Source organism: Colossoma macropomum, unplaced genomic scaffold, assembly GCF_904425465.1.
Source record: "Colossoma macropomum unplaced genomic scaffold, Colossoma_macropomum, whole genome shotgun sequence".
Classification (NCBI taxonomy): domain Eukaryota; kingdom Metazoa; phylum Chordata; class Actinopteri; order Characiformes; family Serrasalmidae; genus Colossoma; species Colossoma macropomum.
In genome coordinates this window covers 21,669,799-21,697,027 of record NW_023494809.1, presented here as the reverse complement: position 1 = coordinate 21,697,027, position 27,229 = coordinate 21,669,799, and the positions used below count along the sequence as shown (strand labels likewise).

Below are 27,229 nucleotides of genomic sequence, written 5' to 3'. Positions count from 1 at the left end.
GATGGCAGCCATTTTGACAAGGCCAGAATGTCCTCTACATGGCTCACCAGGTTTCAGCAATGTTTCTTTATATGCATTACCAGGTCTCACGAGGATGTAGCCCTTCATTTGGAACTTGGTCTCAAACACAAAGACAACAGACATCGTTATATTATATTAGAGCGCCATTTGAAGCGTGTTTTAAAATGCAGCAGAGCATTTCAGAGGAAGGGTTATACAAATATATATAAATATATCCGAGATAGTGGTCAATTTATTCAAGAGCAGCTGCAGCTTTCTGGACAATGTGATGGCTATAGGTGGATGCATGCAAAGTGTTAAAAGAATAACCTGCGTGTCAAAAAAGAAGACGTTCAGAAAATTAACCCGAGAAAATTATCTCGAGATAATTAATTTGGAAAAAAAACGTCATTCCGCAGGCAGGAGGGTCCCTTAATCATTATAAAAAAACATATCATTTCTCCCCCATGTCCTTTCAGGGGCTCCAGAGATACGAAACGCACCCGCTGACATTTTAAAGTGCACTAGAAAGCAAGGGAGCAGGCAGCTCCCCTCCGTCTCAGACTCACCCCAGAGGAAGACCCGACAGACATCCGGGTCAAGGTTTATTCATGGAGTGTGTTTTGGATCACGCAAGTTTCTTCGCGAATGGAAACAAACAGGCCGCGAACTACGACAGCACTGTTTTCGTGTCCCATCAGTAAAATGTTTCTATGTTAGGTCCATGACATACTGACAGTTTATTTGCTAGAAGCTGGTATTTTGGTGGACGCTTCGTCTTCTTGTGTTTTCTGGTGCGCGAGCGGCGCAGGAGGTAAAAGGCCCGATGACTCTAGCTTGCTAAAGTTAGCTAACTGCTCACTACGAGCCTGCCTACTTCATCTGCACTGCAGGACAGCCGCAAAAAGTAGTGTACATGACTTTTCTGTAAGCTTCAAATAATAATTCGACTCTTTCGTTTTGTCAAGCTAGCTAGCTAAGTAAACGGTTAGAAGCTAGTCGGCTAACTGTCGAGCAAGTCTTAACCTAGCTTAGCTAACGCTAGTTTATGCTAACGCTAGATAGCTAATTCATAACAGAAAAGAGTAACGAGTAACTTACATTTGTCTGTTATGTATGATTAACGATAAAATGTTTATTTTCTCCGGTTTTAATTCTACTTAGTTATATCGAGTACACATTCTTTCCTTCAACTCCAGCGAGATTTTGGATTTTGTGCTTTGTTTTGGAAGATAAATATAAAACTGAGAAGAAACCGCAGAAAGCATATGCTGCTGTTTTCTTTTTCCCGAGGGCCACTTATAACGCTGGAGTTGTATATACTAAGATAAGTAGTGATTCATTTAACATGGGATTTACATTTTACATGGCATACAATTTTCCAAAATGTCTTTATTCCAAAGAATTAAACAAGCTGTCCTTAAGGCTGATATATGTAACTAAATGGTTGCCCTGTATTGTGCCTCATTGAAAAAGCAGTCAAGGCTGAAACACTCCCTGTAACTCCAGCGTAAATTAGTTAGGAGCTAAATAATGGGCCGATATGTAAATGTGTTAGTGGCATCACGAAAACAGTGAATTCGAAACATGCCGTTTTTTCCATTTTTGTTTATATGTGGACTTCAATATGGACGTTATGGGTTGTGGAGTAAATAGTACTTTAATAATGTTCACATGCTACTGTTTCAAAAAGTGAGGAAAAACAATTTTTCTTTGATATTGGGCTTTTCATCAGCGTCGATCAAATAAAATTTCATTCAGTTCAACTTCCCCATTGTTCTAAATAGTTTTATTTACAAATGGTTAGTTTTTTAAGAGCAGTGTCTAATTTTATATTTACACGCAATAGAATGTAATCCATCGCTGGTGTGTCGTATAGTCTCTGACTATATGTATGACAAATAAATGACAGATATTCAGGTGTTAATTGTTCATTTTAATCTACGACCACTGTATTGTATTTTGATAATTGAAAATTCATGTGTATTAATATATACACAGCGGACCATAGGAAACATTTTATGCAAACGTCATGCAAAATGTTTGCACTTTACAGACTTGCATAGTCAAGATGAAGTAGGATAGACTAAAATGCCAATAGCTGTTACACGTACAAAAGTTATTTTCCACTAGTTTTGATTTTACAGTCTTGACTCTAAACCTCTTTCTTGCACACCACCTATATTGTTACTCTCATTCTGTTTTTAAGGTCACAATGTCACGGCCACGTTCAAGATCACCTTTATTTTCAAGGTATTTGGCTTTGGCTCATTTGATCTTTTATACTGTAAAATATGTGGTATTAATGTAGTAAAATATGGCAGTATTGTATTTACTTGTATTCTAATGATATACTCATGAATAGCTTGTTGAACTTTTAATTTTGCAGAAACTCTACATTGCCTGGGAGGCGAGAAGATGGGTTCTATGGAGAGCAGTACCATTCATCTGTGCGTTCAGATCCGTGGAGAAATCCAGAAATTGTCAACAAAGTGCAAGGTAATTCACACTGGGATAATGGTCCCTCTCAGGGAGAGGAAGAGGTTGACCACTGGGCCAAATTTATTGAGGCTATAGGTCATGCTAGAAGACGGAGGCCTTCACCCAATTTAAGATACCAAACACAGGATGATGTCCAGAGGTTTGAAGAGAAACCATCTCACTCTCCAAGAAGACTGCCAAGGGAGAGGTTGTCTTCCCCTGAAGGCTCGCGTTATGTGTCTGAAACGCATCAGAGGATTCCGTCGCCAGGCCGGAGGAGGAATGAGCATGATGCCACTCATTTTGACAGGCACCATTCAAATAGGGCCCACTGGGATTCAAGAGGTTCCAGTCCTAGGCATTCACAAGAAAAGAGACATGACCGGATGGAACATGGACATCATAATGAAGAAAGATATCATGAGAGAGGCTCCTTTTCCGCGAGGTACAAAAACACATCTAATGAAGCTGTATATTCTGTCTGACTCAACTGAAGTGAAGGAAAGAAATGAAGATTGAATTATGATGCCTTAAAATTATCTGTAGAAATGCTGAAAATGTACCAAAGGATTAGTTGTTAGAGTGCATTCTGTGTTGAAGTTTTAGAAATGAGAATTAATTCATTTAAGTCTTCTCATTTGTACAATTTAAAACAAGTTAAAGATTGATTATTGGTTGTTTTTAGAAAAGGCAATTGGTTAGGAAGACTTGGAATGACTTGAAGCTTGACTGTTGGATTATTTCATTGTTGAACAAATTGTACTTGCTTTTTCAACACAGGTCTTTGAAGTCAAATTATAGGGAGGATCACCCACATCCTAAAAGATTTAGAGGTTTGGATCCACAAGAGGAATATAGTGTCACACAAAGGGGCTATAGTCCACATAATGCTCCTGTTATAGTGGAGCATGATCATGGAATTCCAAACCATGATGCAAGGAACAGGGATCCTCAAAGGAGCCATGATCCACTTAGGAACCGAGAGCGTCCAAAGAGTAGAGATCTTCAGAGAATCAATGACTTGCCACGAAGCAGAGATCTTCCAAGAGGCAACGACTTAACAAGAGGCAGAGATCCCCTTAGAACAAGTGAACCACCAAGAAGCGTGGAATCACTCAAACATAGGAGGGACCATGACAATCATACAGGAATCACACGTGATAGGCGTGGTAGTTCAGCTATCTATCATGGTGATGAAGAAACAAGATTGCATCACCCTCCTGTTGAGAGAGGAAGTCCCATGCGAGGTAGATCACAGCATTGGGAGCAATCTAGAATGGATACGCATGCAAGACAACACCATGGACAGAGGACAATGGATCTGACTGGTGATGTGGATTTGAGAAATGACAAGAGTAACAGAGCGAGATCTTCTGAGCACGCATGGGAGAAGGAGACAAAACCAGGAGGAAATCATGGTGGTGTTCTGCAACCAGGAACGTTTTCAAAAGGAATTCCTCATCAAAGAAACTTAAACACTAATGCTGCTCCTGCGCCTCGAATGGATTTTACTGAGCATGAAACTTTAAGGATCAAAGTGGATATGAGTCGTCCTGTCGGCCATAGCAGGTATAGTATCGCCGCAGCAGTGCTGTTGGGTATGGTTGAAAGTTCATGCCTCTTTTTCAGAGGTCTGATTCTACAGCATGAAGAGCACAGGAACAGTTGCTTCCTAGTGTTTCAAGGAGGTTGGACATCAACATTTTCTGGATTTGGAATGTCTTGGTTTGATGGAAAACGTAACATCATATTGCGTGACGTCATATTACAGCTTATTTTGCTTTGTTGGGAGCATTGTGGATATCTGTCTGTTTTGAAGTCTGTAGGAGTATGCAACATACCAAGTCATGGATTCAAGTCTCATCGGACTTCGTCAGTCAAGCTTTTTCAATAAGGTTTTATGTTTTTCATCAATCCCCCAATTTAGTTACAGGTAGTTCCCTGTATTGTACATCATTGCCAGCTCTCTGCTGAGGTAAAGGACCATACTCATGTTTTCCACTGGGAATAAATCTGGAGCTGGATAACTTCGAACCTGCACATTTGAGAGGATGAAACATCACATTACTTTGGCTGAGAGGGAAAGTGCTGTCCTTGTTCAAAGTAAGAAGGCAGAATCCTGATAATGGACCAGGGACTGCACAGCTGGCACTCAAATCTGAATGGAGTGTACCTCTGCAAAGCTGAGAAGAGAGCTGACAAGTGACTGCAACACTAATTCATTACTTCAATGAAGAAACTTCAGGGGATCTTTACTACACCACATGAAGAATATTAAGTGAGCCTTTAACATCTTAAACAGATTTTGAAGTTCTAAACCTGTGTTTGTGGATTTGGTCCAGGAGCTTTGACCAAAATTTGTACGTCGTGTATTTTATCCCAGCTACGATGAAGAGATGAAGTAGTGATGAAATTCAAACTCCATGAAGGTGAGAAATGTTGTCAAGGCTGGAACACTTTGTGGATGTTGGTGAGATATTCCTGGATGAGAAGGAGTGTTTACAGGTAACACATGTTCACTTAGCGATGTGGGAAGGAATCTATCAAGTGGAAAATTGTGAAATATCAAGCTTCACCTAAAGCCAGACTGTTCCTTACGAATAATGCTGGAAGATCCACCAGTGGAAGACTGACAATAAGCCAGCATGACACTGGAGCATGTTGATCTTGACCAGTGAGATGGATTTGAAGAGCACGCTTGATGACTTGGGTGCACAGATCAACTAATGACCTTTCCTGTAGAGGAAACTGAAGATGTTGTGTCCACCAAAATACCAGTGCTTCATTTAAGATTATATAAAAAGGTTCTTCCATTTTAAATCAGTACTGCTTGAAGGTAAGTGAACAATCCCGGATTCTGTGAAAAAACACAACAGTGTTTATATGTTTTGTGTATTTGGGAATGGACTGGACCCAAATACCTTGATATCCGTAGAATTTGGTGGAATTGTATGGGACTTATTCACTGATAATACTATACAAAAAAATCAAAAGCCTCTAAAACTACCACCTGGCGCTCACCTTATTCTTTGAAGACTTTATAAAAATTGCAAACTGAATGTATGGACACCATGGGGGCTTTGGGAGATCTTCGATTATGGCATATCTGCTGAGGATATCTGCATGTGTGGACGGTAGTGAGATTTGGGAACATTTCACATTTCCTCAATAGTATTCTGGGCTAATTTTTGGAAGAGTGCATGCAGCACAAGATGTATTTTCCACATCAAGAATTGCCAAAGATTTGGGACCACATACTGAAGAGACAAGACCAGTTTACACTGTGAAATGCTCTTCAAAGTAACAGTCTCATATTGATGTGGAGAAATAAGTTGAAGAAGCCAAGTTAAGATCCTCATGGTCCATGATGTCTACTGGGAAAAGCTGAACAGGACTAGAAGTGGTAAATAAATATGAAAAATGATATTACGCAATCCTCCTGGGTCATGGGGGGTGCTGGAGCCAGTACCAGCAGTCATTGGGCAGAAAGCAAGAAACACCCTGGACAGGCTCCCAGTCTGTGTGAGAACATGTATGTTGAGACACACAACATACATGTTCTCACACAGGGGCAGTTTAGCATCTCCAATTTGCCTGACTACATGTCTTCGGACTGTGGGAGGAAATCCATGTAGACACATGCAACATGCAAACTTCACACAGAAAAGACCCTGGTTGCCAGGCGGGGAATTGAACCCAGGTGGTTCTTGCTGTGAGGCGACAGCGCTACCCACTGTGTACAAGACAGAATAAACCTAATTTTGAAAGTAGGATTGAAGAGGTCAGAGAAGCAGGCATAACTGATCCTCATGTTCTGTGAAATCTACTGGGCAAAGCTGGATATCATGAATCTAAATGTGGTGGATAATTCATCATGTATCTGATCAGATTCTTCTCAAAATTTGCCTAATACCATCTCATTCAAAGGACCCACTCCACTCTGTTGTTCAAGGAAATAAGGAGCTCAGATTTAAGCATGAAGCTGAGTCCATGAAAACGTTTTTGTCCTGTCTCATTTTGCGAGAAGACCATGTGACATCGTCAGTTCCTTATGAAGTTTGCCAGAACAGGACAAGACACTGGAACAAGCTGGTCAGTAATAACCAAGACTGAGGTATTTCGGAAGAAGTTTCCTCTGATCACTGATTGATTGAACACTTAGTGAATATCCTCCATGGACATTCTGCACCTGTCTCCATGTTTCTAGTTAAGAAGATCCTGAGCTGAAGAGAAGATTGTCAAAGTTTCTAAACCAAAGGACTGAAATGGAGAATGGAAAAGAGGCATGAACCTTCACCACCCATTTATGATTCAGCGGTATACTTAAAAAGCAGCAGACGGTTAAGGGAGATTAGCCTAAAGGGTTGTTTGATGCTATGTCAGGTTTTAAATTAATTCGAAATTTGGAATAATTCAGAATTATTCTGAATTATTAAGAAAATATTCGAGTAACAATAATAAAAATGTAATTAAATGTACACTGTTAACTCTGTAAATCCATAAACCAACAATAACTCTCTGCTCCCTACTTCTGCTTTTTAGATACACCCAGTTGCAATTGTTTTAAACAGTAACACCTTTAATTTCCCATGAGAATGGTTTAGGTTTCTCTGGAAGTACTGGTAATTGGTTATATGTGGCTGACTCTTGCAGCACATTCAAACACTGTACTGATTTCCAGTGTGTGTGGGGGGGGGGTGTCTGTGATTTTTCATTGATTTTTCATTGATTTTTCATAGAGTTGGGCGGTATTCACTTGTTCCATACCTTCAAACGTTCTCTAACTATTGCCGCAATGTACGGTAGTACCATGGGTGGGCAAGGGAGGTGTTGGGAGGGATTGCATAAAAGTGCCATAAATAACTTTGCAAAAACGAAAATAAGACATTTATTTTGCTTACTTGGTCACCAAATAAATGAATGTGTGCACGATTTTCAAGCTATCATTCAATAATTGTCAAACCATCTCTTTAACAGTTCACAGAAATCCTGTGGTGTGTGGGGCTTTTAGCTGTCGCTTAGTTTTTTTTTGAGGTTTTCCCCTCTTTCTATCTTCGTCACCAAATGGTGAGCTTCCACCACCAGTCGGTAAGCCCTTCCAAAATATAAATGTGTGAATGTTTATTTGGCCATTTACATGTGGAAGAGACTCTTGATACATCATCATTTTGAAGTTTCAGCATAATTTTTACCATTACACTGCATATTTTATTACCATTATACCGCCCAACCCTATTTTTTATACAGATTCCAGTAGTAAAAGACAAATTTGCAATGGGAAAATCTTCATTGGCACTGTAGCTTAGTACTAGACTTGATCTGTGTTTTGTCTGGAGAGCTGAACAGACCTCTTCAGAATAGCCTGCTGAGAAGGAAATGTTTAAAATTGATCTTTGGTAAAGCTGGTAAAGGTTGGTATTTCTTTTTGGGTCTGTTAAATAGTGCATAGTTCCCCCAAACCTGCTTTTTGTTTGATTGTCGTAATGGCTTTCTTCATGCCTTCCTCACTTTGTGCAGACACTTAGGTTATTCTTCGGAAAGGCAGTTGTCACTCGACTTGGTCAATGTGGGCAGACAGCGTCTTGACTTTCTGCCCATGCTGGAGCATTCTGGGACCTACAGGGAGTCAGCTATGCATTCTGGGACATTTGCCCAAGAGATCATCACTCTGGTACATCATGTCAAAGGTCAGACATTGTTAAATTAGTCGACAAGCATATGATAGCTGTGTCTCAAAGCAGAGGGAGGCTGTATTTCTGGCCGAAAAATGCATCCTTCTTTTCTGAGAAACTGAAGGGTGCAGCTGGTGTGTCCAAGACCTTTAGTCATCCAGAATCCTTCGAGCATAGCTCCATAACATTCTTAAAAGGGCAGAAACAGCCATGAGTGCAGAGTTGCTGTGGCACGAGAGTTTGTAATGAAATTTTAATGGAATATTTTTACGTGTAATATTTAAAAGTGTGTAGTTGTGAAGTGGAGCATTTGTATAGTGCTAGCAAGGTCTCTCCTACTTTTGAGATGCATCTAATATCTCCCCTACAGTTAGACCAAATTTGTGTTAATTCTTTTATGTTTTATTTTCATCAGAAAATTATTTCCAGGGTCAAGGGATTACTCTTAATGAACGCTTCTCTAGTGAGCAGCATTATACCCTTGAGGATGAGGATGAGTTTGCAGAAGACCAGCAAGAGCTGGAGGAAATGGAGCCAGTCATAAATAGGTACAGCGGTCTCTTGTGTGCTATAAATACAGCTATTGTGCAGTCTTTTTTACTCAAACTAGTCATCAAACGCACAGTAATCTACATTTGAATCTGAATTACATTGTTTTAGATGGATGAAGTCTCTCTTCACCTAAATAATTGAAAGGTGAAGAGTTAAGTGAAGTGTTTTCATTATGTCTCCTTCTTTTTCAGACCTCTTGGTGACTCATCACACACACAGATTTTCTGCAAGATAGGGTCTTGGCAGGTAAATCGTTCAGCATTACTTATTTGGTAGCACTTTATTTGAAGGCTGCCTGCACAGGGACTTCATAACACATACACAATCATTAAATAACATTTTAAAGCAGATCTTGACTGTTTATGAACAGCGTATGCTATTTATTGCAGATACAAGCTCTATTGTTTTATAAATGTCTGTCAGTTCATATGCATGTGTCATGAAGTCCCTATGTAGGCAGCCTTTAAATAATGTGTAACCACTTATTCTGATCTGCATGATACAGCTGTGTTAAATGTCAGGAGTTAAGTGCTGCTTGACAAACACATTCTTTTATCAGCCACAGAGAAGGCAGGTCCCTGCTCCTGGTGATTTAAGGCATGACTTGGAGAGGAAGAGACAACAAAGGCTGGAGGGAGTGAAGATCACCATTACTGGGGGGAGCTTCTCTCAGATGGCACCTCAGAGGTACAAGCTGCTTAATCAGTGACTGTTTCTGCTGTTTTATCTACTTTTTTCCCCTTAATAACACAATTTCAGAATGCTGCTGTTGCATCTGTGATGAAAAAAAAACGTGATCTATCAAAGCTGAAAATTCACAATTTTTTATTCAGTTTGTAACACAAACTACCATTTTTTGAACATAAAAACATGTGAATAGGAATTTAAGTCATACATTAGTCGTGCTTTGACAGTACTCTGATTAAACAAATTAATAATAAATCACTGGTCCAAAACCTGAATGAGCTCACACACTCGCTCTGATTTATTTATTTATTTTTTAAATAAGAAAACCAATTACAACTTTACAACTGATTGCAGCATTTTTTGCCCCTAGTCAGGAAAATGAGCCTGCATATATAGATGAGGAAGATGTGCATGATGCAGGAGTTGACTTTGACTGGCCTGTGCAGATGCCTCAGCAAACAGAGCAGTGGGTGAGTGCACATGCTTATTTCATCTTGATCTTGGGCATGCTGTGTATCAGTGTTGTGATGTTTGTAATTTGTTCTATGTGAGAGTAATGACTCTTTATGATGTCTCTGATGCTGCAGGATGGTCCTGTTCAAAAGATGCCTGTCTCGAATTTCGATGCTAGACAAAATTTCAGTCGCTTTGGCAGACGACGTGGTCCACACATGAGAAGGAATCCAAATAATGGTAAATAATATTTGAATACATTATACTTACTTTCTACTTAGTACACTTTACATTCTTTGTTTCCACATCTGTTTGTAAATAAACTGTCTGAGAAGGAACACAAAGAAAAATAAAAGTTGTTACAAAAATAAATAAAATGTAATAAAATAATGGTATACTGCCTTTTGATGTGCAATCTTTTCACCATTTTTTTACAGATGCCAGCTGGTGAGGAATGGGTTAAAGGAGTATGGCTCTGGGTTCAAACTCAGTGCCTGCATACATGGGAGTATGTCAGATGAGCTGGTGCACAACAGCCATTCTTTCAGTTCTTGTTTAGCTTATATTACCATCTTTGTCACAGTTGATTTTAAGGTGTTGATCATATTTGATGTACTTTTCAATCAAACATCCTCACAAATTACATACTTACAGAGCATATTTCATTTATATTATGCAAGAGTTTTATATTTTATAGCCGTTCCTGTTTCAGTCTCATTAATTAAGGTCTGTGCCTTTTATTTCACCCATCATTTTGTCTCTTTAAATCTTTCTTTAATCAAATTAGTTAAAATAAACTGTGTTTATTTGAGGACCATCTTATACCGTCATACATATAGTTTTGTATCAAATAAATGTACACAGGAAAACGTCATACGATATGAATGAGACCGTTTGTTCTGAGCATGTTTCATGTTGATCACAATTGTATATCCTCTGGATTCTGTTGTCCATTATTTATTCTGAGATAGCATGACTGTAGAATATCTGTTGGGAATTAAAGCATGTTAGCATATTGCAAGAAGTTTCAACATAATTTAGCTTAAGTGCTTTAGGTGTTTTATTCTTCCATTAGTTGTGCCCAGAGTGTGACATTTATAGATCAAGTTAGTAGGGTATTGTTAAACCAGCCTGGAGCCTTTTAAATCTGTTCAGCCTAATCCAGGAGAAACCATGATTAGAACTAAACCTGACCTGCCTGCTATTCTGGGTTTATTAGATATACAGTAGTTCTTAGCTTAACTTATGAAACCAGGGCAGCGTAAAACCGACATGCAGAAAAGTTTCATAGAAAATTTCTGCCATTGAGATCTAAACATAGTAATTCAGAGTGTTATGTGATGTGAAATGGTACAATGAAGAGAAATTTACTGTTTCAGATTTCTTTACAGTGGTGGTGATAGGAACCAGGGGTCGCAGTGTTTACAACTTACAGCCATTTATTTACTACCCAAAACTGCCAGCGAATTTATACATGTATCCTCAGAATTTTTTTATGTAATGCTAATAATGTTAAAATGGTACATTTGGGGGAAAAGGTTGTCTTTGGGTGCTATTTTTGCCCTAAGGCACCCTGCATCTACATCTCCAACCTTTTAATATGTTTAGTAAAACGTGTAAAACAATAAAACAATGTCTTAGGCATCAGGCAGCATATTAGTAATCATGTAGTAATTGTCTATGAGCTAGTCTGCTTCCTGTCACTTCCAGTGTGAAAAATTCTGATACTGCTGAGTTTCTCTAGAATGGAGCATTTCACATCTTATCACTCTGAATGGCCATCAGGTTTTTTGTTTGCAAATTAATGATTTAATGAAAAAGCAGAACTCTCCCTTAGCGTTAGATGGTCAAATGTTGAGCAGTGTTACAATTTATGATAAAGAGAGAGTTGATTTCATCTGTATGAAAGCCCATCTATGCCACTGGAAAACACATACAGCTATTTAGTAAATCATTATAATTAGGGCTTTGATAATTATGGCTTAATATCTCATAATTATGACATAGCATCTCATAATTATGGCTTGCCATCTCAGAATAATGAGTCTATCTCGTGACTTGGTATCTCATAATTTTGACTTACTGGCTCGTAATAATGAGATCCGCTCATGACTTAGTGTCTTATGACTTTGCATCTCATAATTATGACTTTCTCAAAATTAAGACTTAGAATCTCATAATGACCTTATGTCAATTATTATTTACAATCACATAATTACGACTTGCTATCTCATAATTGATTTTCTCATAGTTGACTTAGTATCTTGTAATGAGATTCAATGTCATAATTATGACTTAGAATTTATTAATTGACTTTTTCATAATTATGACTTTTTTCATAATTGAGAAATTTCTTATTATGACATAGTGAGCAATTATGAGCTATTAAGTCATAATTGAGAAACTTTCTCATTATTATGAGACACTACGTAATTATTTATGACATAGCAAGTCATAATTTTGAGAATTTATATTAATGAGATCATAATTATAGGAAAAAATCTCATTATGACTTGCTCAATGGCTATATATTTTATTCCGGAAACGGCAGCTGAGACTATAGCACAGTCAGTATATTAATGATGGTTAATATGGGTTCCTGGGGCTGAAGGAGTTCCTAAAGGAGCGCGTTGGTAAGTTACAGCGCTGCAGCACGCGCGCGCAGCCGCACGCATTTCAAATTCAAAATCCAACGGTCACTGGAAACGCCAGCCTTACAGCTGAGGAAAATAGTTTCATTTGGTTTGTATTTTCAAAGTTAACAGGGTTATAATGATGCCATTATAAGTTTGATAAATTGACAGAATTTATTGTGGGCTGCTTGCGCGTTTAGTCAGCCAGGCTAGCCAAAGTTAATCCTAACCAGGTTCCATATTGATGTAAGTAGCTAACGCTAAAATTGAAGGTAGTATGAGTTGGTTGTTTACCTGTTTATGCTACGTTGAGAGCTAGCTTAGCTAGCTATGTTCCCAGAGTCTTGTTTCCAGGGCATTTTTGTATATAAAACATAAAACCTGAACAATGTGATGCATTAAAGAGATCTGTGAAAGGCTTCCTAAGGTCATACTTAGGAGCCTAGTGTCACCAGAGGCCAGGCAAGGGACAATGAGGAGTGTGTGTATATATATACATACACACACACACAGATAGATCTTGACAGTGTTAAAGCTGCACTGAAATAATTTAAAAGTCAAAGGAGTCGGGTCAGATTTTCCAGGAGTTTTTTAAACCACATCATACGTCTTTACCTATTTATACATAACAAGCACAGATATGAAGAAGAAACGTCCTACACCAAGTTTTGACTGAATTTTCTTTGAATACTCTGAACTCGCGATCATCCATTTGTGAGGTTCTGAGGCGTCACTGACAATACAAAATGTTTCTCCGTGCAGTTACGCAATTCCACCAGAGAGGTCTCCAAATCCCCGTAGTGCTGCTTTAAGCCTCACCGGCCAAACAGAAACATTTGGATGGTGTGCCATACCTGTGTTTGGTGGAGGAATCTGTAACTGTAGTCTTTTGATTGTCAGTCCCTCCCCCCACACACACACACACAAATACAACTACAATCATGAGTATGTTGGTGGTTGTTGCAGAACGTTTGGTCACTGTGCTCATTATATCCAGGGTGTCCAGTGTCAATCAGCTAGCTGGTTCACTTCTGTATTTCCAGGCAGGTAACTTTAGGTTGCTGAGTTAAATACATTGCGGAAAACGTTCAACGCTTGCCGTTCATCATCTCAATAAGTACTTCTCTGACTAAAGCTACAATTCACTTAGTGTATCAGTTCATCATTAGTCATATTTTACAAACATCATCAATAAGGAAGGATAGGATCTGTGTTGTTTTTGTTTGTTTTTTTTTCTCACTGAACGGATAAGATTCCATGATTTCTTTGTCCACCTGTGTTTATCCCCAGCCCTTTGCGACTGTATATACATGCTAATGTAGAGGGATTTGAATTGTCTTAGGTGAAGAGTCACCAGTGTTTGTAATGTGGAGGCCTCACAGCCCTCCTTTGGCTAAAACATGCATCCTCATGCAGTATCGTGAGGCATTTTCTTCAGGTTTCCTAATTTTGTCTACAAGAGAGACAGCCAAAAAAATAAATAAAACAGCATGACAAAGTTTGACGCTGGTATAGTGCTCTGTTAAATACTGACCTGAGGTATCAAACCGGACAGTTCCAGTGCAATTTTGTCATGAAACATTATAATAGAAAAAGAAATAGAAAATCAGGCTCATTGTTCTATATAGAACCAGGCCAAGTCCAAGAGTGGCCTGTGAGTTTTGAAATGCACTATAATTCATATCTTGCCTTTTTGACAAGAGTGTCTGAAGCAAGGAAAACATGTCAGTTCCAACTGCTCTCCAAATCATGTAGAATGTCTTCAAGTAAAGGCACATAGAGAGCAGTGTCTTAATCCATTTTGTAGTCTGAGAAAGGTACACCAACTAAAGTACCAAAGGTTCCATTCTTGCCCAGAGATGCTTTATAGTAACTAGTTCATGGTTACGTTACTTGACTTGGCAGTTTGTAGCGTGAAAGACTGAAGTTCTGTATGGTGAGCGCTTATAGACGAGATTCATCACATGGTAATGGCTTGAAGGTGATCTCAGCATTTTCCTCCATAATTAAGTCATATCGGCACATCAGTGGCCTAGGAAAGACAGGAGAGAGGTACTAAGGGTGCTGTCATAGTATTAAACGCTTATCTTTGACATCAATCTCATTAATGTTAATTACGGTAATCCCTGTTTCATCATTAATCTGTCTTTAAGGTTTTAGGAGTGCTTGAGGAATGCATTTAGAAGAAAACATCTGCCCACGCTTACCTGTCTGGCCGGTCAAGTGGGGTTATTCGAATGCGGATGAGGCGAAGCTTGTAACGGGGTCCTATCACGTTCCCGGTGATGATCCGCAAGGATATCTTCTGAACTGGATACAAGTCCTCATCAAACTGGGCCAGCATTCGTGTGGCAGTGTACTGCTCAAACCGCAGCAGCTTACTAAGCAACAACAGACAGGTAGCATAATACATGTAGACTCTACGCACAAGACCTTTATAGAACATATAGTTTAAATGTATTGTTAAGTTGGACTACTTACTGGTCAATCCTGGTCTCTGTCACGTTTTTTCCACTGTGCAGGCGGAGAGTAACCACCCCCCATCGCAAGTACTGATTCCAGGTTACAATATCAACTCTGTAGCTTGTCTCTGTTACAATGAGAATTAAAATGTTTAAAAAAATTATTGGGAAATATAGATAATTATTCTGAGAGCAAGTATAGTGCTGTTAACTCACTCCTGTATGGCGGATCTGCTGTGGTGGAGAAATAGACTCTTGTCTGTCCCAGTTTCAAGAGTGTGTTCTTCCATGGACTCATGTCATATCCTAAAGACAGATTAAGATGATGTCAATATCTTGAGCTGCATGAAGTGCGCTCTGTGTGGCATTCTAATTGTTACTTATTTGACTTGTGTTATGCTGCGTGTTTCCATTACCCAAGACAGGACAGGAGGCTGGCTTAAAGGCTTCACATTGCAGACACTGGCCATTGAGGAAGTCACTGTAGGAGGAGCAGGGGTAAGCAGTGATGTTACAGGTGTGATTCAGAGCACACAGGTAGAGGAAAACAGCACGCTGGTGGTCACATACAAAGTAGGATTTTCCTGTGGAAAAGTAGAGTAGAAATTAGCTTTACAGCATGAGAAACTTTTCATTTTTATTCATTTAACAAGTCCAAGCACAACTGGCATCTAAGCATTTGTCAAACGATTTGTACATTGAGCAAACTGTATCTACTATATGAACATGTAGACAACAAAATGGTGGGTCCCACCAGGAGGGCGGTGGTACAGCTAATCAGTGCCTTTGCTGGGTGTCCCACTCCAGTTGTCGCATTCGTAACATCTATTAGGACTAACCTGAGAAGATAGTCTTGGGGCAGCCAGGTTGGTCTTGTCCACCATTGGCGTAGAAATCAATATGTCCATGAGTTCCTTTGAGTCCAAAGGCTGTTAAAACAAATACATCAGGAACCTAAATGGATTTATCTTGTGTGACAGTGGTTGCTCTGTCCAGTGGGACTGTGCAACTCAAAGGCATTGCAACATAAAGATCATCATCAGATAAAAAGAAAGTTGACAGATACTTCAGTGACAATGTCTAGTTATGGTACAATGCTACTAAGAAACTGAACCCAGACTATGTTGTAGTTTTAGGTTTCTGGTGCTTACAGTTCATGTCTGTGTGTAGGACGTCTACAAACTGGGCATCCGTTGGATCAAGGCGCTCGTCTGGAGGGACGCCTGCAAACATTGGTCCTGCCGGGTCCAGACCTAAGGATGTTCAGTGGAGAATTTTTAGTCAGCGCCTTTAGTTTGGGTTGTTGGTTTAACTGGTTCAGCATGTTCATTTCTAGGATTATGACCCAGTTATTAAAGGTGTAGTTTTGCAAAAATCTAATTTACTGTCCCCTTACCCAAATGTAGCCCATCAGCCAAGACATGTTTGGTGTCTAAAGTTAATTTAGGTCAGCACAGGGACTACAAAGCTAATGTAGCTATTAAATAATCAAAGCTTATACTGCACCAAATAGCATTATGCAAACTGCATCTCTAAACTATCACACATTTGCCTCAAATCGCATTTGTTGTTAAACAATCTCAGATATGCTTGCTTATCTGTTTCCTGCAACTATATAACAATGAACAAAAACACATTCTCCATCAGTCTGAAGAACCCTTTCACAAAGTACATCACAGTGACAAAAAAACGCAATAGTAGCAGTCCATATGTTGTTCATTTGTATGGATAAAAATCTCTTAAAGGTGTGTTATCCAGTATTTACTATGTGTTATTTAGCAGCCACTATGAAAGTAATATATAAGGTATGTAATTGTAAGATTGAGCAAGGGAAGTTGGGAATTCAGGACATGCTGACGTTATAAGCTTAAGGGGTAAAGATGCTTCCAAAGCTCAGATTTTATTTAGGATCTCTCACCTGTGATTCTGCCCACTTTGCCTCCTAGCATTGCTCCTATGAACCCAGCCACGTGTGCCCCCAGGCTGACCCCTATCAGGTGGATTGAGTCGAGAGATGCTCCCTGATCCTGGAACAACACAGCATGTGGTTTTCATTCACAGCTCACATACCCCCACCAAGCCTTTGTCAAATGACGGACATTAATTGTTATAAGCAATAGAGTGCTGTCGCGTAAAATTGTTTGAGCCGTGGATCATCACTGCTGTAGTGTAATTTGTAATAACTCATGTTCCTGAGTGTTTTACACTCTTAAAAAAGATGGTTCTTCAAGGGTTCTTTAGTAAAGAAAATGGTTCTATATAGAACCATGAACACTCAAAGAACCATTTGCATGCTTAAATTGTTCTTTGCATCGTAAAAGAGTTCTTCATTTATGGAGAATGTGTTGTACATGGTTCTATATAGCACCCTTTTGAAAAAGGTTCTGCTGTTGTTACGAGCTTGACATTGTAACAATAGAAGAAGCCTTTTTGGTGCTCTTTAGAACCCTTTTCAAAAAGGTTTTATATAGCATCATCTTCAGCACATTCTCCATCAATCTGAAGAACCCTTTCACAATGCAAAGAACCCTTTAAGGGTTCTTTGAGTGTTCATTGTTCTATATAGAACCATTTTCTTTACTAAAGAACCCTTGAAGATCCATCTTGTTCAAGTGTGATTGGAGTTTTGCTACATAAAGAAAAGAAAAAAGTAAAGCAAATAAGCCATAAACCTAGTTTCATTTCTATATATTCAGTTTCATCTACCAAAAAAAGTGGCCATTTTTATTTCTAGCAACCTGCAATCAAAGGATTGATACAGATATGGTTTTTAAAATTTGACCCATATTGTGTGGTTGGAATTAACTTATATTTTTATTTACATATTTGTATATATTTTATTAATGTATATTTGCAGGTTACTCACCCTCATCCTCTCAATAAAGCCTGTAATGTTGATAGCAGTGCGGCGTGTGTTGGTCACAGCGATGAAGTAGTTGAGGTTGGCAGCACCTCGGTTCCAGTCTACTACCAAAATGTTCATGTCTGCCTGAGCTGCCAGCAGGTGTATAATGTGGTTGATCCAGATGGGTGGGGCACCGGTGGGCCTGTAGCCATGTATGACGAAGGTGGTGGGTTTTTTCACATCAAACAGGGGCTCCTTGGTAAAATTATGATGGGGCAGCTCTTGACCACAATTCAGGTTGGCACGGGTGTAGAGGAGCAGACGCACATAAAGGTTGGTTCCAATGAACGTCTCATGGAAGTTCAGGTCAGAAAAGTTGTCGCACTCGATGTCTTGACCTGCTAACAGTGAACATTTGCTGTTTATGTGTTTGTATATTTGTGAATGTGACAGAGAAACTTTTTTGTACATTTATGTTAGGGTTAATTGGCAGTTGCTGCATTGAAGCATTTTCCATTTAAACTATTAGACATGAGTCAGGCCATCTGATTATTCTTTGTCTCCTGTCCAACAGGAGAGAAGGAGTAATCCTATAGGACAGTCCTCTCTTGTAGCTTAAATTGAGCAGCTTACTAAGAACAGATAACTGAAAGGAAAATTCCACCGATTTCTCGAAATTTCTGTATAATTCAGTCATGAAGATGTAAACAAAATCATTTCGGAGTGGTTTGATGTGAAATCATTCATTGTAGAGAAACTTGCCAACTTAGATTTCTTCACAGTGGTAATGATAGGAGCCAGGGGTCACGATATACAGAACACGAAATTGCTAATTTACTATTCAAAACCACCAGTGAACCTATGTGTGTATATATGTTTACTTTGGGAGTTTGCTCACAACACCCTACATGTGACCCTTTGCCATCAATGGCTTTGAAAAATATGTTTTGGGCCAAATCCTTACTGCAAAACATTCTTACTCAACAGGAACGCGGGAAGTGGGGGTGCTGAGGGTGCTGCAGCGCCCCCTAATTTCAGGATTGCAACTGTTAAAAGTAATACCAAGAATAAAAAGTTCTGAACTTTATAATAATTTGAGCATAGTTAATTTATGTAAAGTTAATTTATGTAAAGTTTGACCAGAATCAGAGTGAGTCAGTTATAAGATATATATTGTCCTCTTTGTCAGCACATATTGTCCTCTCTCGCTTCATTATATTTATGTTTGATGTAAATTCACATAAAACGTCACGTCACACGTGCTGCTTAAAATGTCAGCACCCCCAACTTAAAACAGCTTCCTGCGTCACTGTAAGTCAGCGTCTCAGATATCAGGCAGATTTATCTTAACCATTAACGTAGTAACTTTCTGTGAGGGAGCTTTTAGAGGCATTAAATGTTTCAGATGTCTTGGTTCCCATCACCACCGCTGTGAACAATTCTCACTCTGGAAGTTTCTCTAGAATGGAGCATTTTAAATCAAATCACTCTGAATGATTTTGTTTATATTTCATATATTTGATTATGCAAAGTTTTTGAAAAATCAGTGGAAGTCAAACCGTTCCAGTGGGAGAGGAGGAATATTCCTGTGGGAAAGTCTTCATTTGTAGTTTAAATTGATCAGTTTACTGAGAAATTGTGCTTTATGGATTAACCCCTGGTTTTCATTCTTTTTTATTCAAAAAATCATTTAAAGTGTTTTGCTTTTTTCCAGTGTTATAGACATTTCAGGTCTTTGTGTCTGGTTATGTCTTTAAGCATCGTAGTCATAAAAAATAAAATATATTCTATGCATAAAATAAAGAATGAATGACATGGAATGAATAACAGTTTAATTTCTGATCCCTTTTAATCCACAAAGTTAGCGTCATAGTTTTAATTGCATTGAACTAAGCAGTTCAAAGTGGCTCTGTTTTTCCTTCTCGCTTCTTCTCTCTCCGTCTCATTGTTTTCCCAGTTTAGTAAACTGATCCACAATGAAGTAAGCCATGGCTTTAGCGACCCAGTTTCCGCTCATCTAGTGCCCTTGTCACTGCTGCCCAACAAAGATCACCTGTTTTTGCCTGACACCGTCCCACTGTAGAAAACCTATGCTTGCGTCATGTCTGGTTGGATTCAAATACTGTCACTTGCCTCAACATCGTTTTGCAGACAATTAGCCATGCTGGGCTCTCGGGCAGTGTGCTGCAAACCGCAGGCTTTAGAGGTGATCTGTGCTCTGTAATTAGCATGCACGTATGAGGCACAATTGGATCACGGTGCTATAAAAAAGCTGCTCATCCCACTGCTTCACATGTTCCTTTGTTGGTCTTTGCTTGCCCCTCCCATCTGACCCCATGCTCTGCAGAGATGCCTAGGGTGATTACAGGGGTTCAGTCGAGTGCGTAGGGTGTAATGAGGAGTGTGCAATATGATTGACCCCAATCACCCTCCTCTAGCATGTTCTTCCTGCCCAAGCCTGACCCCTGACCTCTCTAGACTTGCTCCATTAGAACTGCTTTTTGTCAGCAGTGCTTATGGTCCTGGCCACAGATACACCGCTGTAAATCATGACTCACATTTGTGTATCACAAATAGGGTTAATGTGGTCTGCAGATCCGTTTTTTCTTTGCTAATGCTATTATAAAGAAACCTTAAGTTTGGTGGGAAGTACTATATAAATAAAACTTAATATTATTATTATTCAATACAAATAGTCCACATTTTGCCTTGTTTCATAACACTGTTATCTTTAAAGAGCGACTGAAATAGAAAGTTGCTAATTTTGAATCCCAAAGTTTCCACAGAAGATAATTAGATGGTGGCCTAGAGGCAATGTCCAATTCAGATGCATAATAGAATCCAATTTTGTCTCTTACCTCTGCAAAGGGTGAAGAAACCCAGAAGACCCAGGAATTTCAAGAGACCCATTCCTAGTATGGCATGTGAGAGCAGAAGGAAAGCAGTGAGAAAGAGCAGAAGGAAAGCACACCTGAAAGAGTCAGAGACATCTAAGTGACAACCGGAGGAGTGCTTGTAGTAAAGCACAGACAAGTGGGTGGAGACTGTGGGAGGGAAGAATCTGGTTGGAGGAGATCAGAGCATGCTTAGTCTGTGGGCAGTGCTTAATGTGGCTAGTCAGTAGGCCAGCTGAGGGCTTTTTCTAAAAAAAAATATACAGAAAACCTACAATAGATAAACTACTATTCAAAAAATTTGGAATCATTTGCTGTATTAAGTTTTGTTAATTTACAATACAACTACTTATTCATTGTGAATTAAAATATTACAGACTTTTTGCCAAAATGTATTTGTAAGTATTTTATTCAATATTTCAAGAATTATGTGAACAAGATGTTATTAAATGATAAAAATATACTATGATTATCTATTTAGATGGATTTTTAAGTTATCTGCCCTGAGGTTAGATCAGTACTATTGAAATATAATGAAATGTACATATTAATTTTATTGTAACTTTATGAGCCATTTTAGAATTCCTTGTAGTTCTGTTTATCATTCCTGGCAAATCTAACATTTCTCAAATTTTTGTCTTGCACCTTCTTATTCTCCTATTAATTACATATTATTATTATTTTCTGTTGCAGATATCTGCAACCAGATTGGTTTTATGTTATTGAAAACTTTGATTCCAAACTTTTGAACAGCGAATCCAAATAGTAGTGTAAAGTAAAAGAACAAGATAATGAAATCATGGTATTGCAATAAATTAATTAGTGTAAATTAATGTTTAATTTCAGGCTACTGTCACTGTTCCTTTAAATATACATGTTTCTTACAGCAGATCTCTACCTGCATCTCTCCCTGTCCAGCAACCCTTTGGTTTACTGTTCTCCTTTCTCACTCCCACATCTAGGTCAAGTCTTTGACTAGGAGGGGTTCTGTCTGCATAACTAGTGGGAGAGCCGCTTTAGATGGGATATACATAGCATGCATGAACTAAACAGCATGAACTGCGGGTTTCTAAAGTATACCCTGCCATCAGCACGTGTCATTTTAGGTATGCATAAGTCTTCATTTCATGGAGACTAAAATACTACAAGACTGAGGCAACTGGCCATAACCAAATAATCAAGTTTTAGAATCTACAAGAGATGCTTAGCACAGTAACACACTTCCTGTGATTACCCTTCAGCATCATTTATTCTGTAAGCTCATTTTAACAAGGATGATTGGTCACACATTACATGGCGCCACTATGCGGGCATGAAATGACAAGAGCGGTATTGTGAAATGTTAGTTATTGATAATCACTGGATTAGTGCCGCTCCATTTCTTAGTTTTTATTCGCCTCTTTTCTGTAAACCAGCCAGCTATATGCTTAGATAGCTTAAATATACAAATGCACTGCAGTATTTTGTCACTGTTCAAAAGGGCTTCAGGCACTGTGCCTACATTCTTGTCAGTGTAGTGTAAGCTTCCTGCATAAAAACTGGCCCTAAGGGCAGGGAGGCCAAATACATTGCTTACAGCTTTATACCTCAGCTGATATGTATTTCATTATTTAAAATAAAATGTCTGAACTGTCTAAAATGTGAATATTATGATTGATAAAAAAAACCTAATTCATTTTAGAAATTTGGAGGGCGTTATTGCTTTTGCATACTTGCACAGCATGCACCTAATGGCATTACTAACTTTACAGCAACTTCACTAACTTCACAGGCCGATTACAGTAACTCTTCTCTACTGTCCTCCAATAACCGCATCAAATGGAGGAGATCCAATTAATCAGGCTCATGAAACACAGCTCATTGAGCCCATATTTCCCCTTACAGGTCAGCAGGTTAATAACTGACAATGCAGAACTCCACAGTTTGGTACAGTCCATGCACACTCTTAATCATCTATAATAGGAGGCCGAAATCCCCCTTATCTTTTACAAATGGAACCAAATATGCACTAAATACATGCATGTTTTTATTCATTTATGTACAGTTATATTTTTATCTTGGTCAAGTGGATTTCAGAATATTACAACCATACTGCTACAGTAATTAAATAAAGGTCTCGAACAACACCATATAAGAAACTATGATATATCTTGATGTTTGATTAAACACTCTATGTACAAAAATATGTGTATATGTATTGATACTAAGCATTCTCTTGACTGAATTGATACTAAGCATGCACTTCAATTGATTTAGTCTTGGCAATATTCTGTCAAAGAAGACTTCAGCTGTTAGCAGTATTAAAGGTATTGAAGTAAAAATATATAGAAGCACTGTTATATATTTATACATACTTGTAGTACTTTATTTATGGTGATTAATTATTTAGTTGTATAGTGTGTTCTAGTCTAATTAAATATATGCTCTGATTAAGAGCTTTCATGGTTCACTTGGTTTCTTCATTTACTTCTTCATGAAGGTGCTGATGAGGTCCATAGGGATGGGGAAAACCACAGTGGAGTTCCTCTCTGTGGCAATTTCAGCCAGGGTCTGCAGGTATCGCAGCTGCAGAGCGGCCGGAGACTCGGACATCACATGGGCTGCTTCCTTCAGAGCACAGGATGCTTTCATCTCTCCCTCAGCTGCAATCACCTGTAGGAGACAAACACATGTGAGTTACTGTTCAGAGGTTTAGGTTCAGTTTTTTTCAGTTATTTAAAACCAAGTGGTTGCAGATTAATCTGTTAAAGGATTCTGATATGCAAGTTCTGTGCAACTTTCAAATAATTAAGAGGAAAAAAAGAAATAAGACACAAAATGTTAGATCTGTCCAGAATGATGAATGGAGCTTGACACAAAAATAATTGTAAATTGGTAATCACGGTGTGTTATTTAGCATTAAATAACTTGATGTCCATAAAATGCTTAAAATAAATGTCTAAATGCTTAAAATAAATGTCTAAAAAATACCATTTGTTTCTAGCTGATAATATTCAACATTATATAATTTATCATTGTGTATAAAATATAAAAAATCTTTCGTATGAAAAGTCATTTCAAAGTTTTGAACATTGTAGGTCACTAAATGGATGCTGCAACTTCATTCATCTTACAGAATCAATAGTAAACAGGACAGTGACCTTTCAGAGGTTTCATGCAGTGGTCTCAACTGCCTTTGTAAGTCACGCATTGTTCTCCTTTATATTTTGTACATATATTTACTCATAGTATGTATATGTTAGATGACCCGTTTAACACTAGATGACCCGTTTAACACTAAATGACCCGTTTCATACTGTGAGTGTCAGACAAAAACACATGACGAGTTCGGCTGAGTGTCTAATGAATGAACAGCTGCATGGGTTTTTTAGAGACACAGCAGATGGCTGTAGGAAGTGTCGTCAGCACATGGTGTGTAAACACACATGAGCACATTTGTTTGCCAGGTACGTGGATATCTGGGACGATAAAGCCAGCGTGATCCTGTACGAATCAGGTGTAACCCTCGTGAGCAGGTGGCCTCAGGGGGTTTTACGCCTCACCCACCCGCACACAGGGGGCAGCGCCGAGTCATTGGCCAATCAGAGAGCTCACTAGCCCTCTAGACACAACGCAAAGCTGCAAAGCTGATCAGGCTGAACTTGGCAGGCTTTGCAGCAGTGCTGTCAGACTTTGTGCATAGGGACATTTCTGCTGAGAATGTATGAAGACTCACCTTGGCCCGAGCCTCTCTGGTGGCCTCAGCCTCAGCAGCCATTGCCCTCTGCAAGGTGTGAGGGAGTTTAACGTCCTTCAGCTCTACCCGCTCCACTTTAATGCCCCAGTTCTTAGACGCAGAGTAAATGACTTCCTGTCGGACAAAATTAGATTCAATCATGAATGGAGGAAATAAAATGTTTTATAGTTTATGTTCTTGTTATTAAATGTATTTATGTCTGTGTGCGTTTGCCACTGAAAAAATGATGCATTGTGTTTGCTTGATTCAATTCTGCACATAATTTCCACATGAATTAACAAAATATATTATTGATATATTAAAAGCTTTAGAAACAGTTTTTAGTAATGGTAAACCAGTTAATTGGTAATTGAGGCTAACGTTTTGCAAGAGCTCTGTGGCATACCCCACCTCCATTTGTTCTGCCATCTCCTCACGGTCTCGCAAGATATCCGCCAAGCTTTTGGTACCCAACATGTTTCTGAGGGTGGTTTGTGCCAGCATCTGTGTGGCCAGATTGGCATCCTCCACTTTGGTTATAGACACTGTAGGGTTAAAAACTCGATAATACACCACCCCATCTACCATGATAGTTACTGAGTCTTTTGTCAGCACCTGTAGAGAGAAGCATGACAAGGGCCATATTTAAAATTTCAAGTCATGAAATATATGAATATCTAAAACTTAGACACAAAGGATTAGAGCTTAAAAGCTATAGCAGATTTTCTTATTTCACTTAATTTGTATTTGTCTGTAATTTTTAACATCTAAGTGTAATATACATATCTTTACCACTAGATGGCGTTCTATAACTTTTTTATTATTTTTAATTAAAACAAGCAGTAGGCAATAGAGCAGGAACTATTTCTGGATGGCAAAGTTTAAAAGTTTAATTTTATCTGTTGAAACTCAACTCCTGTGGGGGAATGTTGAAGGATACTGTCCTCAGATCAACCTTCCGAAAGGTGTCCACACATGGAAGAATCCAGAATATGCCTTTAAAAAGTAGCAAATTATAAACATTTAGTTTGAAAACATTCATGTATCAGGAATGATGAAATTAAAACAATATCTTATTTTTAATAAAACAGTAACTCACCAGGCCCCTTTGCTCCACCCAGGAGTCGCCCTAAACGGAAGATAACTGCTCTCTCATATTCCTTGACAATCTTTCAGTCGAATAGGAATAAACAGAATAAATGATAACGATTAGTACGTTCATGTGCTCATGACAGTCCATCAAAATACTGTCAGATATTTGTACAGTTATGTGGCTTGCTTTGGGATGATCCTCTGTTACACTGGAATACAAAATTAATCCATAAAACCAAAAACAAAATAAATTTTTGTTGAAGGCAGCAGAAGTTTGGTCATCAAGTCTGGCTTCTGTAATATATAGATTTTATTTAATACAGATTTTTGCATATACAGTACTGTGCACAAATCAGAGACCATTCATTTATTAATTGAGTACTAATTATTCATTTTTTAGCATCAGGGAAAAAAGCTGGAATCTAATTAACAGAAAATTACACAAAAGCACCAACATTATATTATAATATTTATATATAATTCTAATATTTTCTGAGAAGATTAGATAGAAGATAATACTCTTGCATAAATCTGTTCAAGAAATGATTAAAAGCTAGAGAGAAAATGGGACTCCTAACAACTGTGCAAGAGCTGGTAGACCACCAAAACTGTCCCCATCAGATAAACATCAGATGTACCCATTAAATAAACATCTGAACTGAGGAGGTGTGGAAAAATATCCCTGCAGGTTTCTGTGAAAAACTGAAAGTGAGTCTCCTGAAAAGAACAGAAGCTGTAAAAAAGAAAAAATGTGGGCGCACTAAATACTGAAAAATATTGCATTTAGTTGTTAGACTTTCTTTTAAGTGTATGTTCTGCTTTTTTTCCTGATACTGAAAAATGAATAACTTGAAGGCAGTTTTGATTTGAAATCACATCAATGAAATTGTGCTTTCTGTCTTTTACACAGTACGGTACATTTTCTCCAAATAGTTGCAGTGTTATTACCTTCATGCAGCTCCATACAGAGACTGGGAATGTGGCGAGAATGAGAAGAAAAGAGAGAGCAGTGAGGAGAAGCCCGCAGAAACCAGAGCTCTTTGGCTGACCCTCGCCTGGTGAGACAAATACATAACAATGGTTTGATAGTGTTCAAAAGCCAAGCCCTGAGGAAAATAAATGAATTACCTGATTGAAAGTCTTCATTCACATCCCCACAAAAATCTCCGTCTGCCCTGACTTTGTTCCGAACCCTCTCAGTCATCTTGAACAATAAGCCTCAGCTTATTATGTTATGTTGCGCATTTTAAGCTGTGTTAAAATTGACTGTACATTTCCAGTACCACCCTTTTTTCACACAGAGGACGGCAGGGGATTTAGCATGTCGTATATCTAAGCAACAGTCTGGCCAAATGATTGTGTTGTATTTGAAGGTCATTTTGTTGTTTACTTAAGTCACGTGGCACTTCACGTGGCCTTTTAACGCCACTTTATATAATCTCTCTATTATTTGGTCTCTATGCATCTAGAAAACTCAGAGTGCTCAGAGATGATTAATAAAAGGTGATGCCCCTACTTCACATGAATCACACTCTCACCCTGCTGTGTTAGAAGTGTCTGGAAAAAAAGCACATCTACACCTGAGCCCTTCATCATAACATGCTTTTCTTAAGGAGAGTGGAAAGATTGTTACCAAGTTGTTTTTAAATGGTTCTGAACTATGCATGTTTGTTTTTCCACAGTCCCTATTTGCAGTTAAAAAGGACGCAAAGATGGTAAGTGTGTAAAATGAACTCTTCAGTA

General features: G+C 38.6%; 3 protein-coding genes across 3 annotated transcripts; 1 reads left to right on the top strand and 2 right to left on the bottom strand.

Annotated features, from left to right (window-relative positions):
• The first annotated feature begins 598 nt into the window (after positions 1-598).
• zgc:112982 (uncharacterized protein LOC503771 homolog) lies at positions 599-10,719 on the top strand. Its single transcript, XM_036557971.1, has 11 exons — positions 599-814; positions 2,210-2,253; positions 2,390-2,926; positions 3,262-4,050; positions 7,999-8,168; positions 8,569-8,701; positions 8,897-8,951; positions 9,265-9,392; positions 9,763-9,862; positions 9,980-10,085; positions 10,283-10,719. Exons 2-11 carry the CDS (start codon positions 2,216-2,218, stop codon positions 10,294-10,296), a joined length of 2,070 nt encoding a protein of 689 aa, XP_036413864.1. The 5' UTR covers positions 599-814; positions 2,210-2,215; the 3' UTR covers positions 10,297-10,719.
• A 3,680-nt stretch (positions 10,720-14,399) lies between these two features.
• Positions 14,400-20,757, bottom strand: lipib (lipase, member Ib). The gene is made up of 10 exons (XM_036557972.1): positions 20,644-20,757; positions 17,807-18,186; positions 16,859-16,967; positions 16,092-16,193; positions 15,780-15,869; positions 15,357-15,524; positions 15,157-15,246; positions 14,960-15,068; positions 14,686-14,859; positions 14,400-14,510 (listed from the first exon to the last, which is right to left on the bottom strand). Exons 1-10 carry the CDS (start codon positions 20,693-20,695, stop codon positions 14,423-14,425), a joined length of 1,362 nt encoding a protein of 453 aa, XP_036413865.1. The 5' UTR covers positions 20,696-20,757; the 3' UTR covers positions 14,400-14,422.
• Positions 20,758-23,018: 2,261 nt separating this feature from the next.
• zgc:112408 (uncharacterized protein LOC550260 homolog) lies at positions 23,019-26,833 on the bottom strand. Its single transcript, XM_036557973.1, has 7 exons — positions 26,615-26,833; positions 26,435-26,541; positions 25,494-25,563; positions 25,308-25,390; positions 24,806-25,009; positions 24,395-24,529; positions 23,019-23,331 (listed from the first exon to the last, which is right to left on the bottom strand). The coding sequence occupies exons 1-7, from the start codon at positions 26,688-26,690 to the stop codon at positions 23,143-23,145; spliced, it is 864 nt and encodes a 287-aa protein (XP_036413866.1). The 5' UTR covers positions 26,691-26,833; the 3' UTR covers positions 23,019-23,142.
• Between the last annotated feature and the right edge of the window lie 396 nt (positions 26,834-27,229).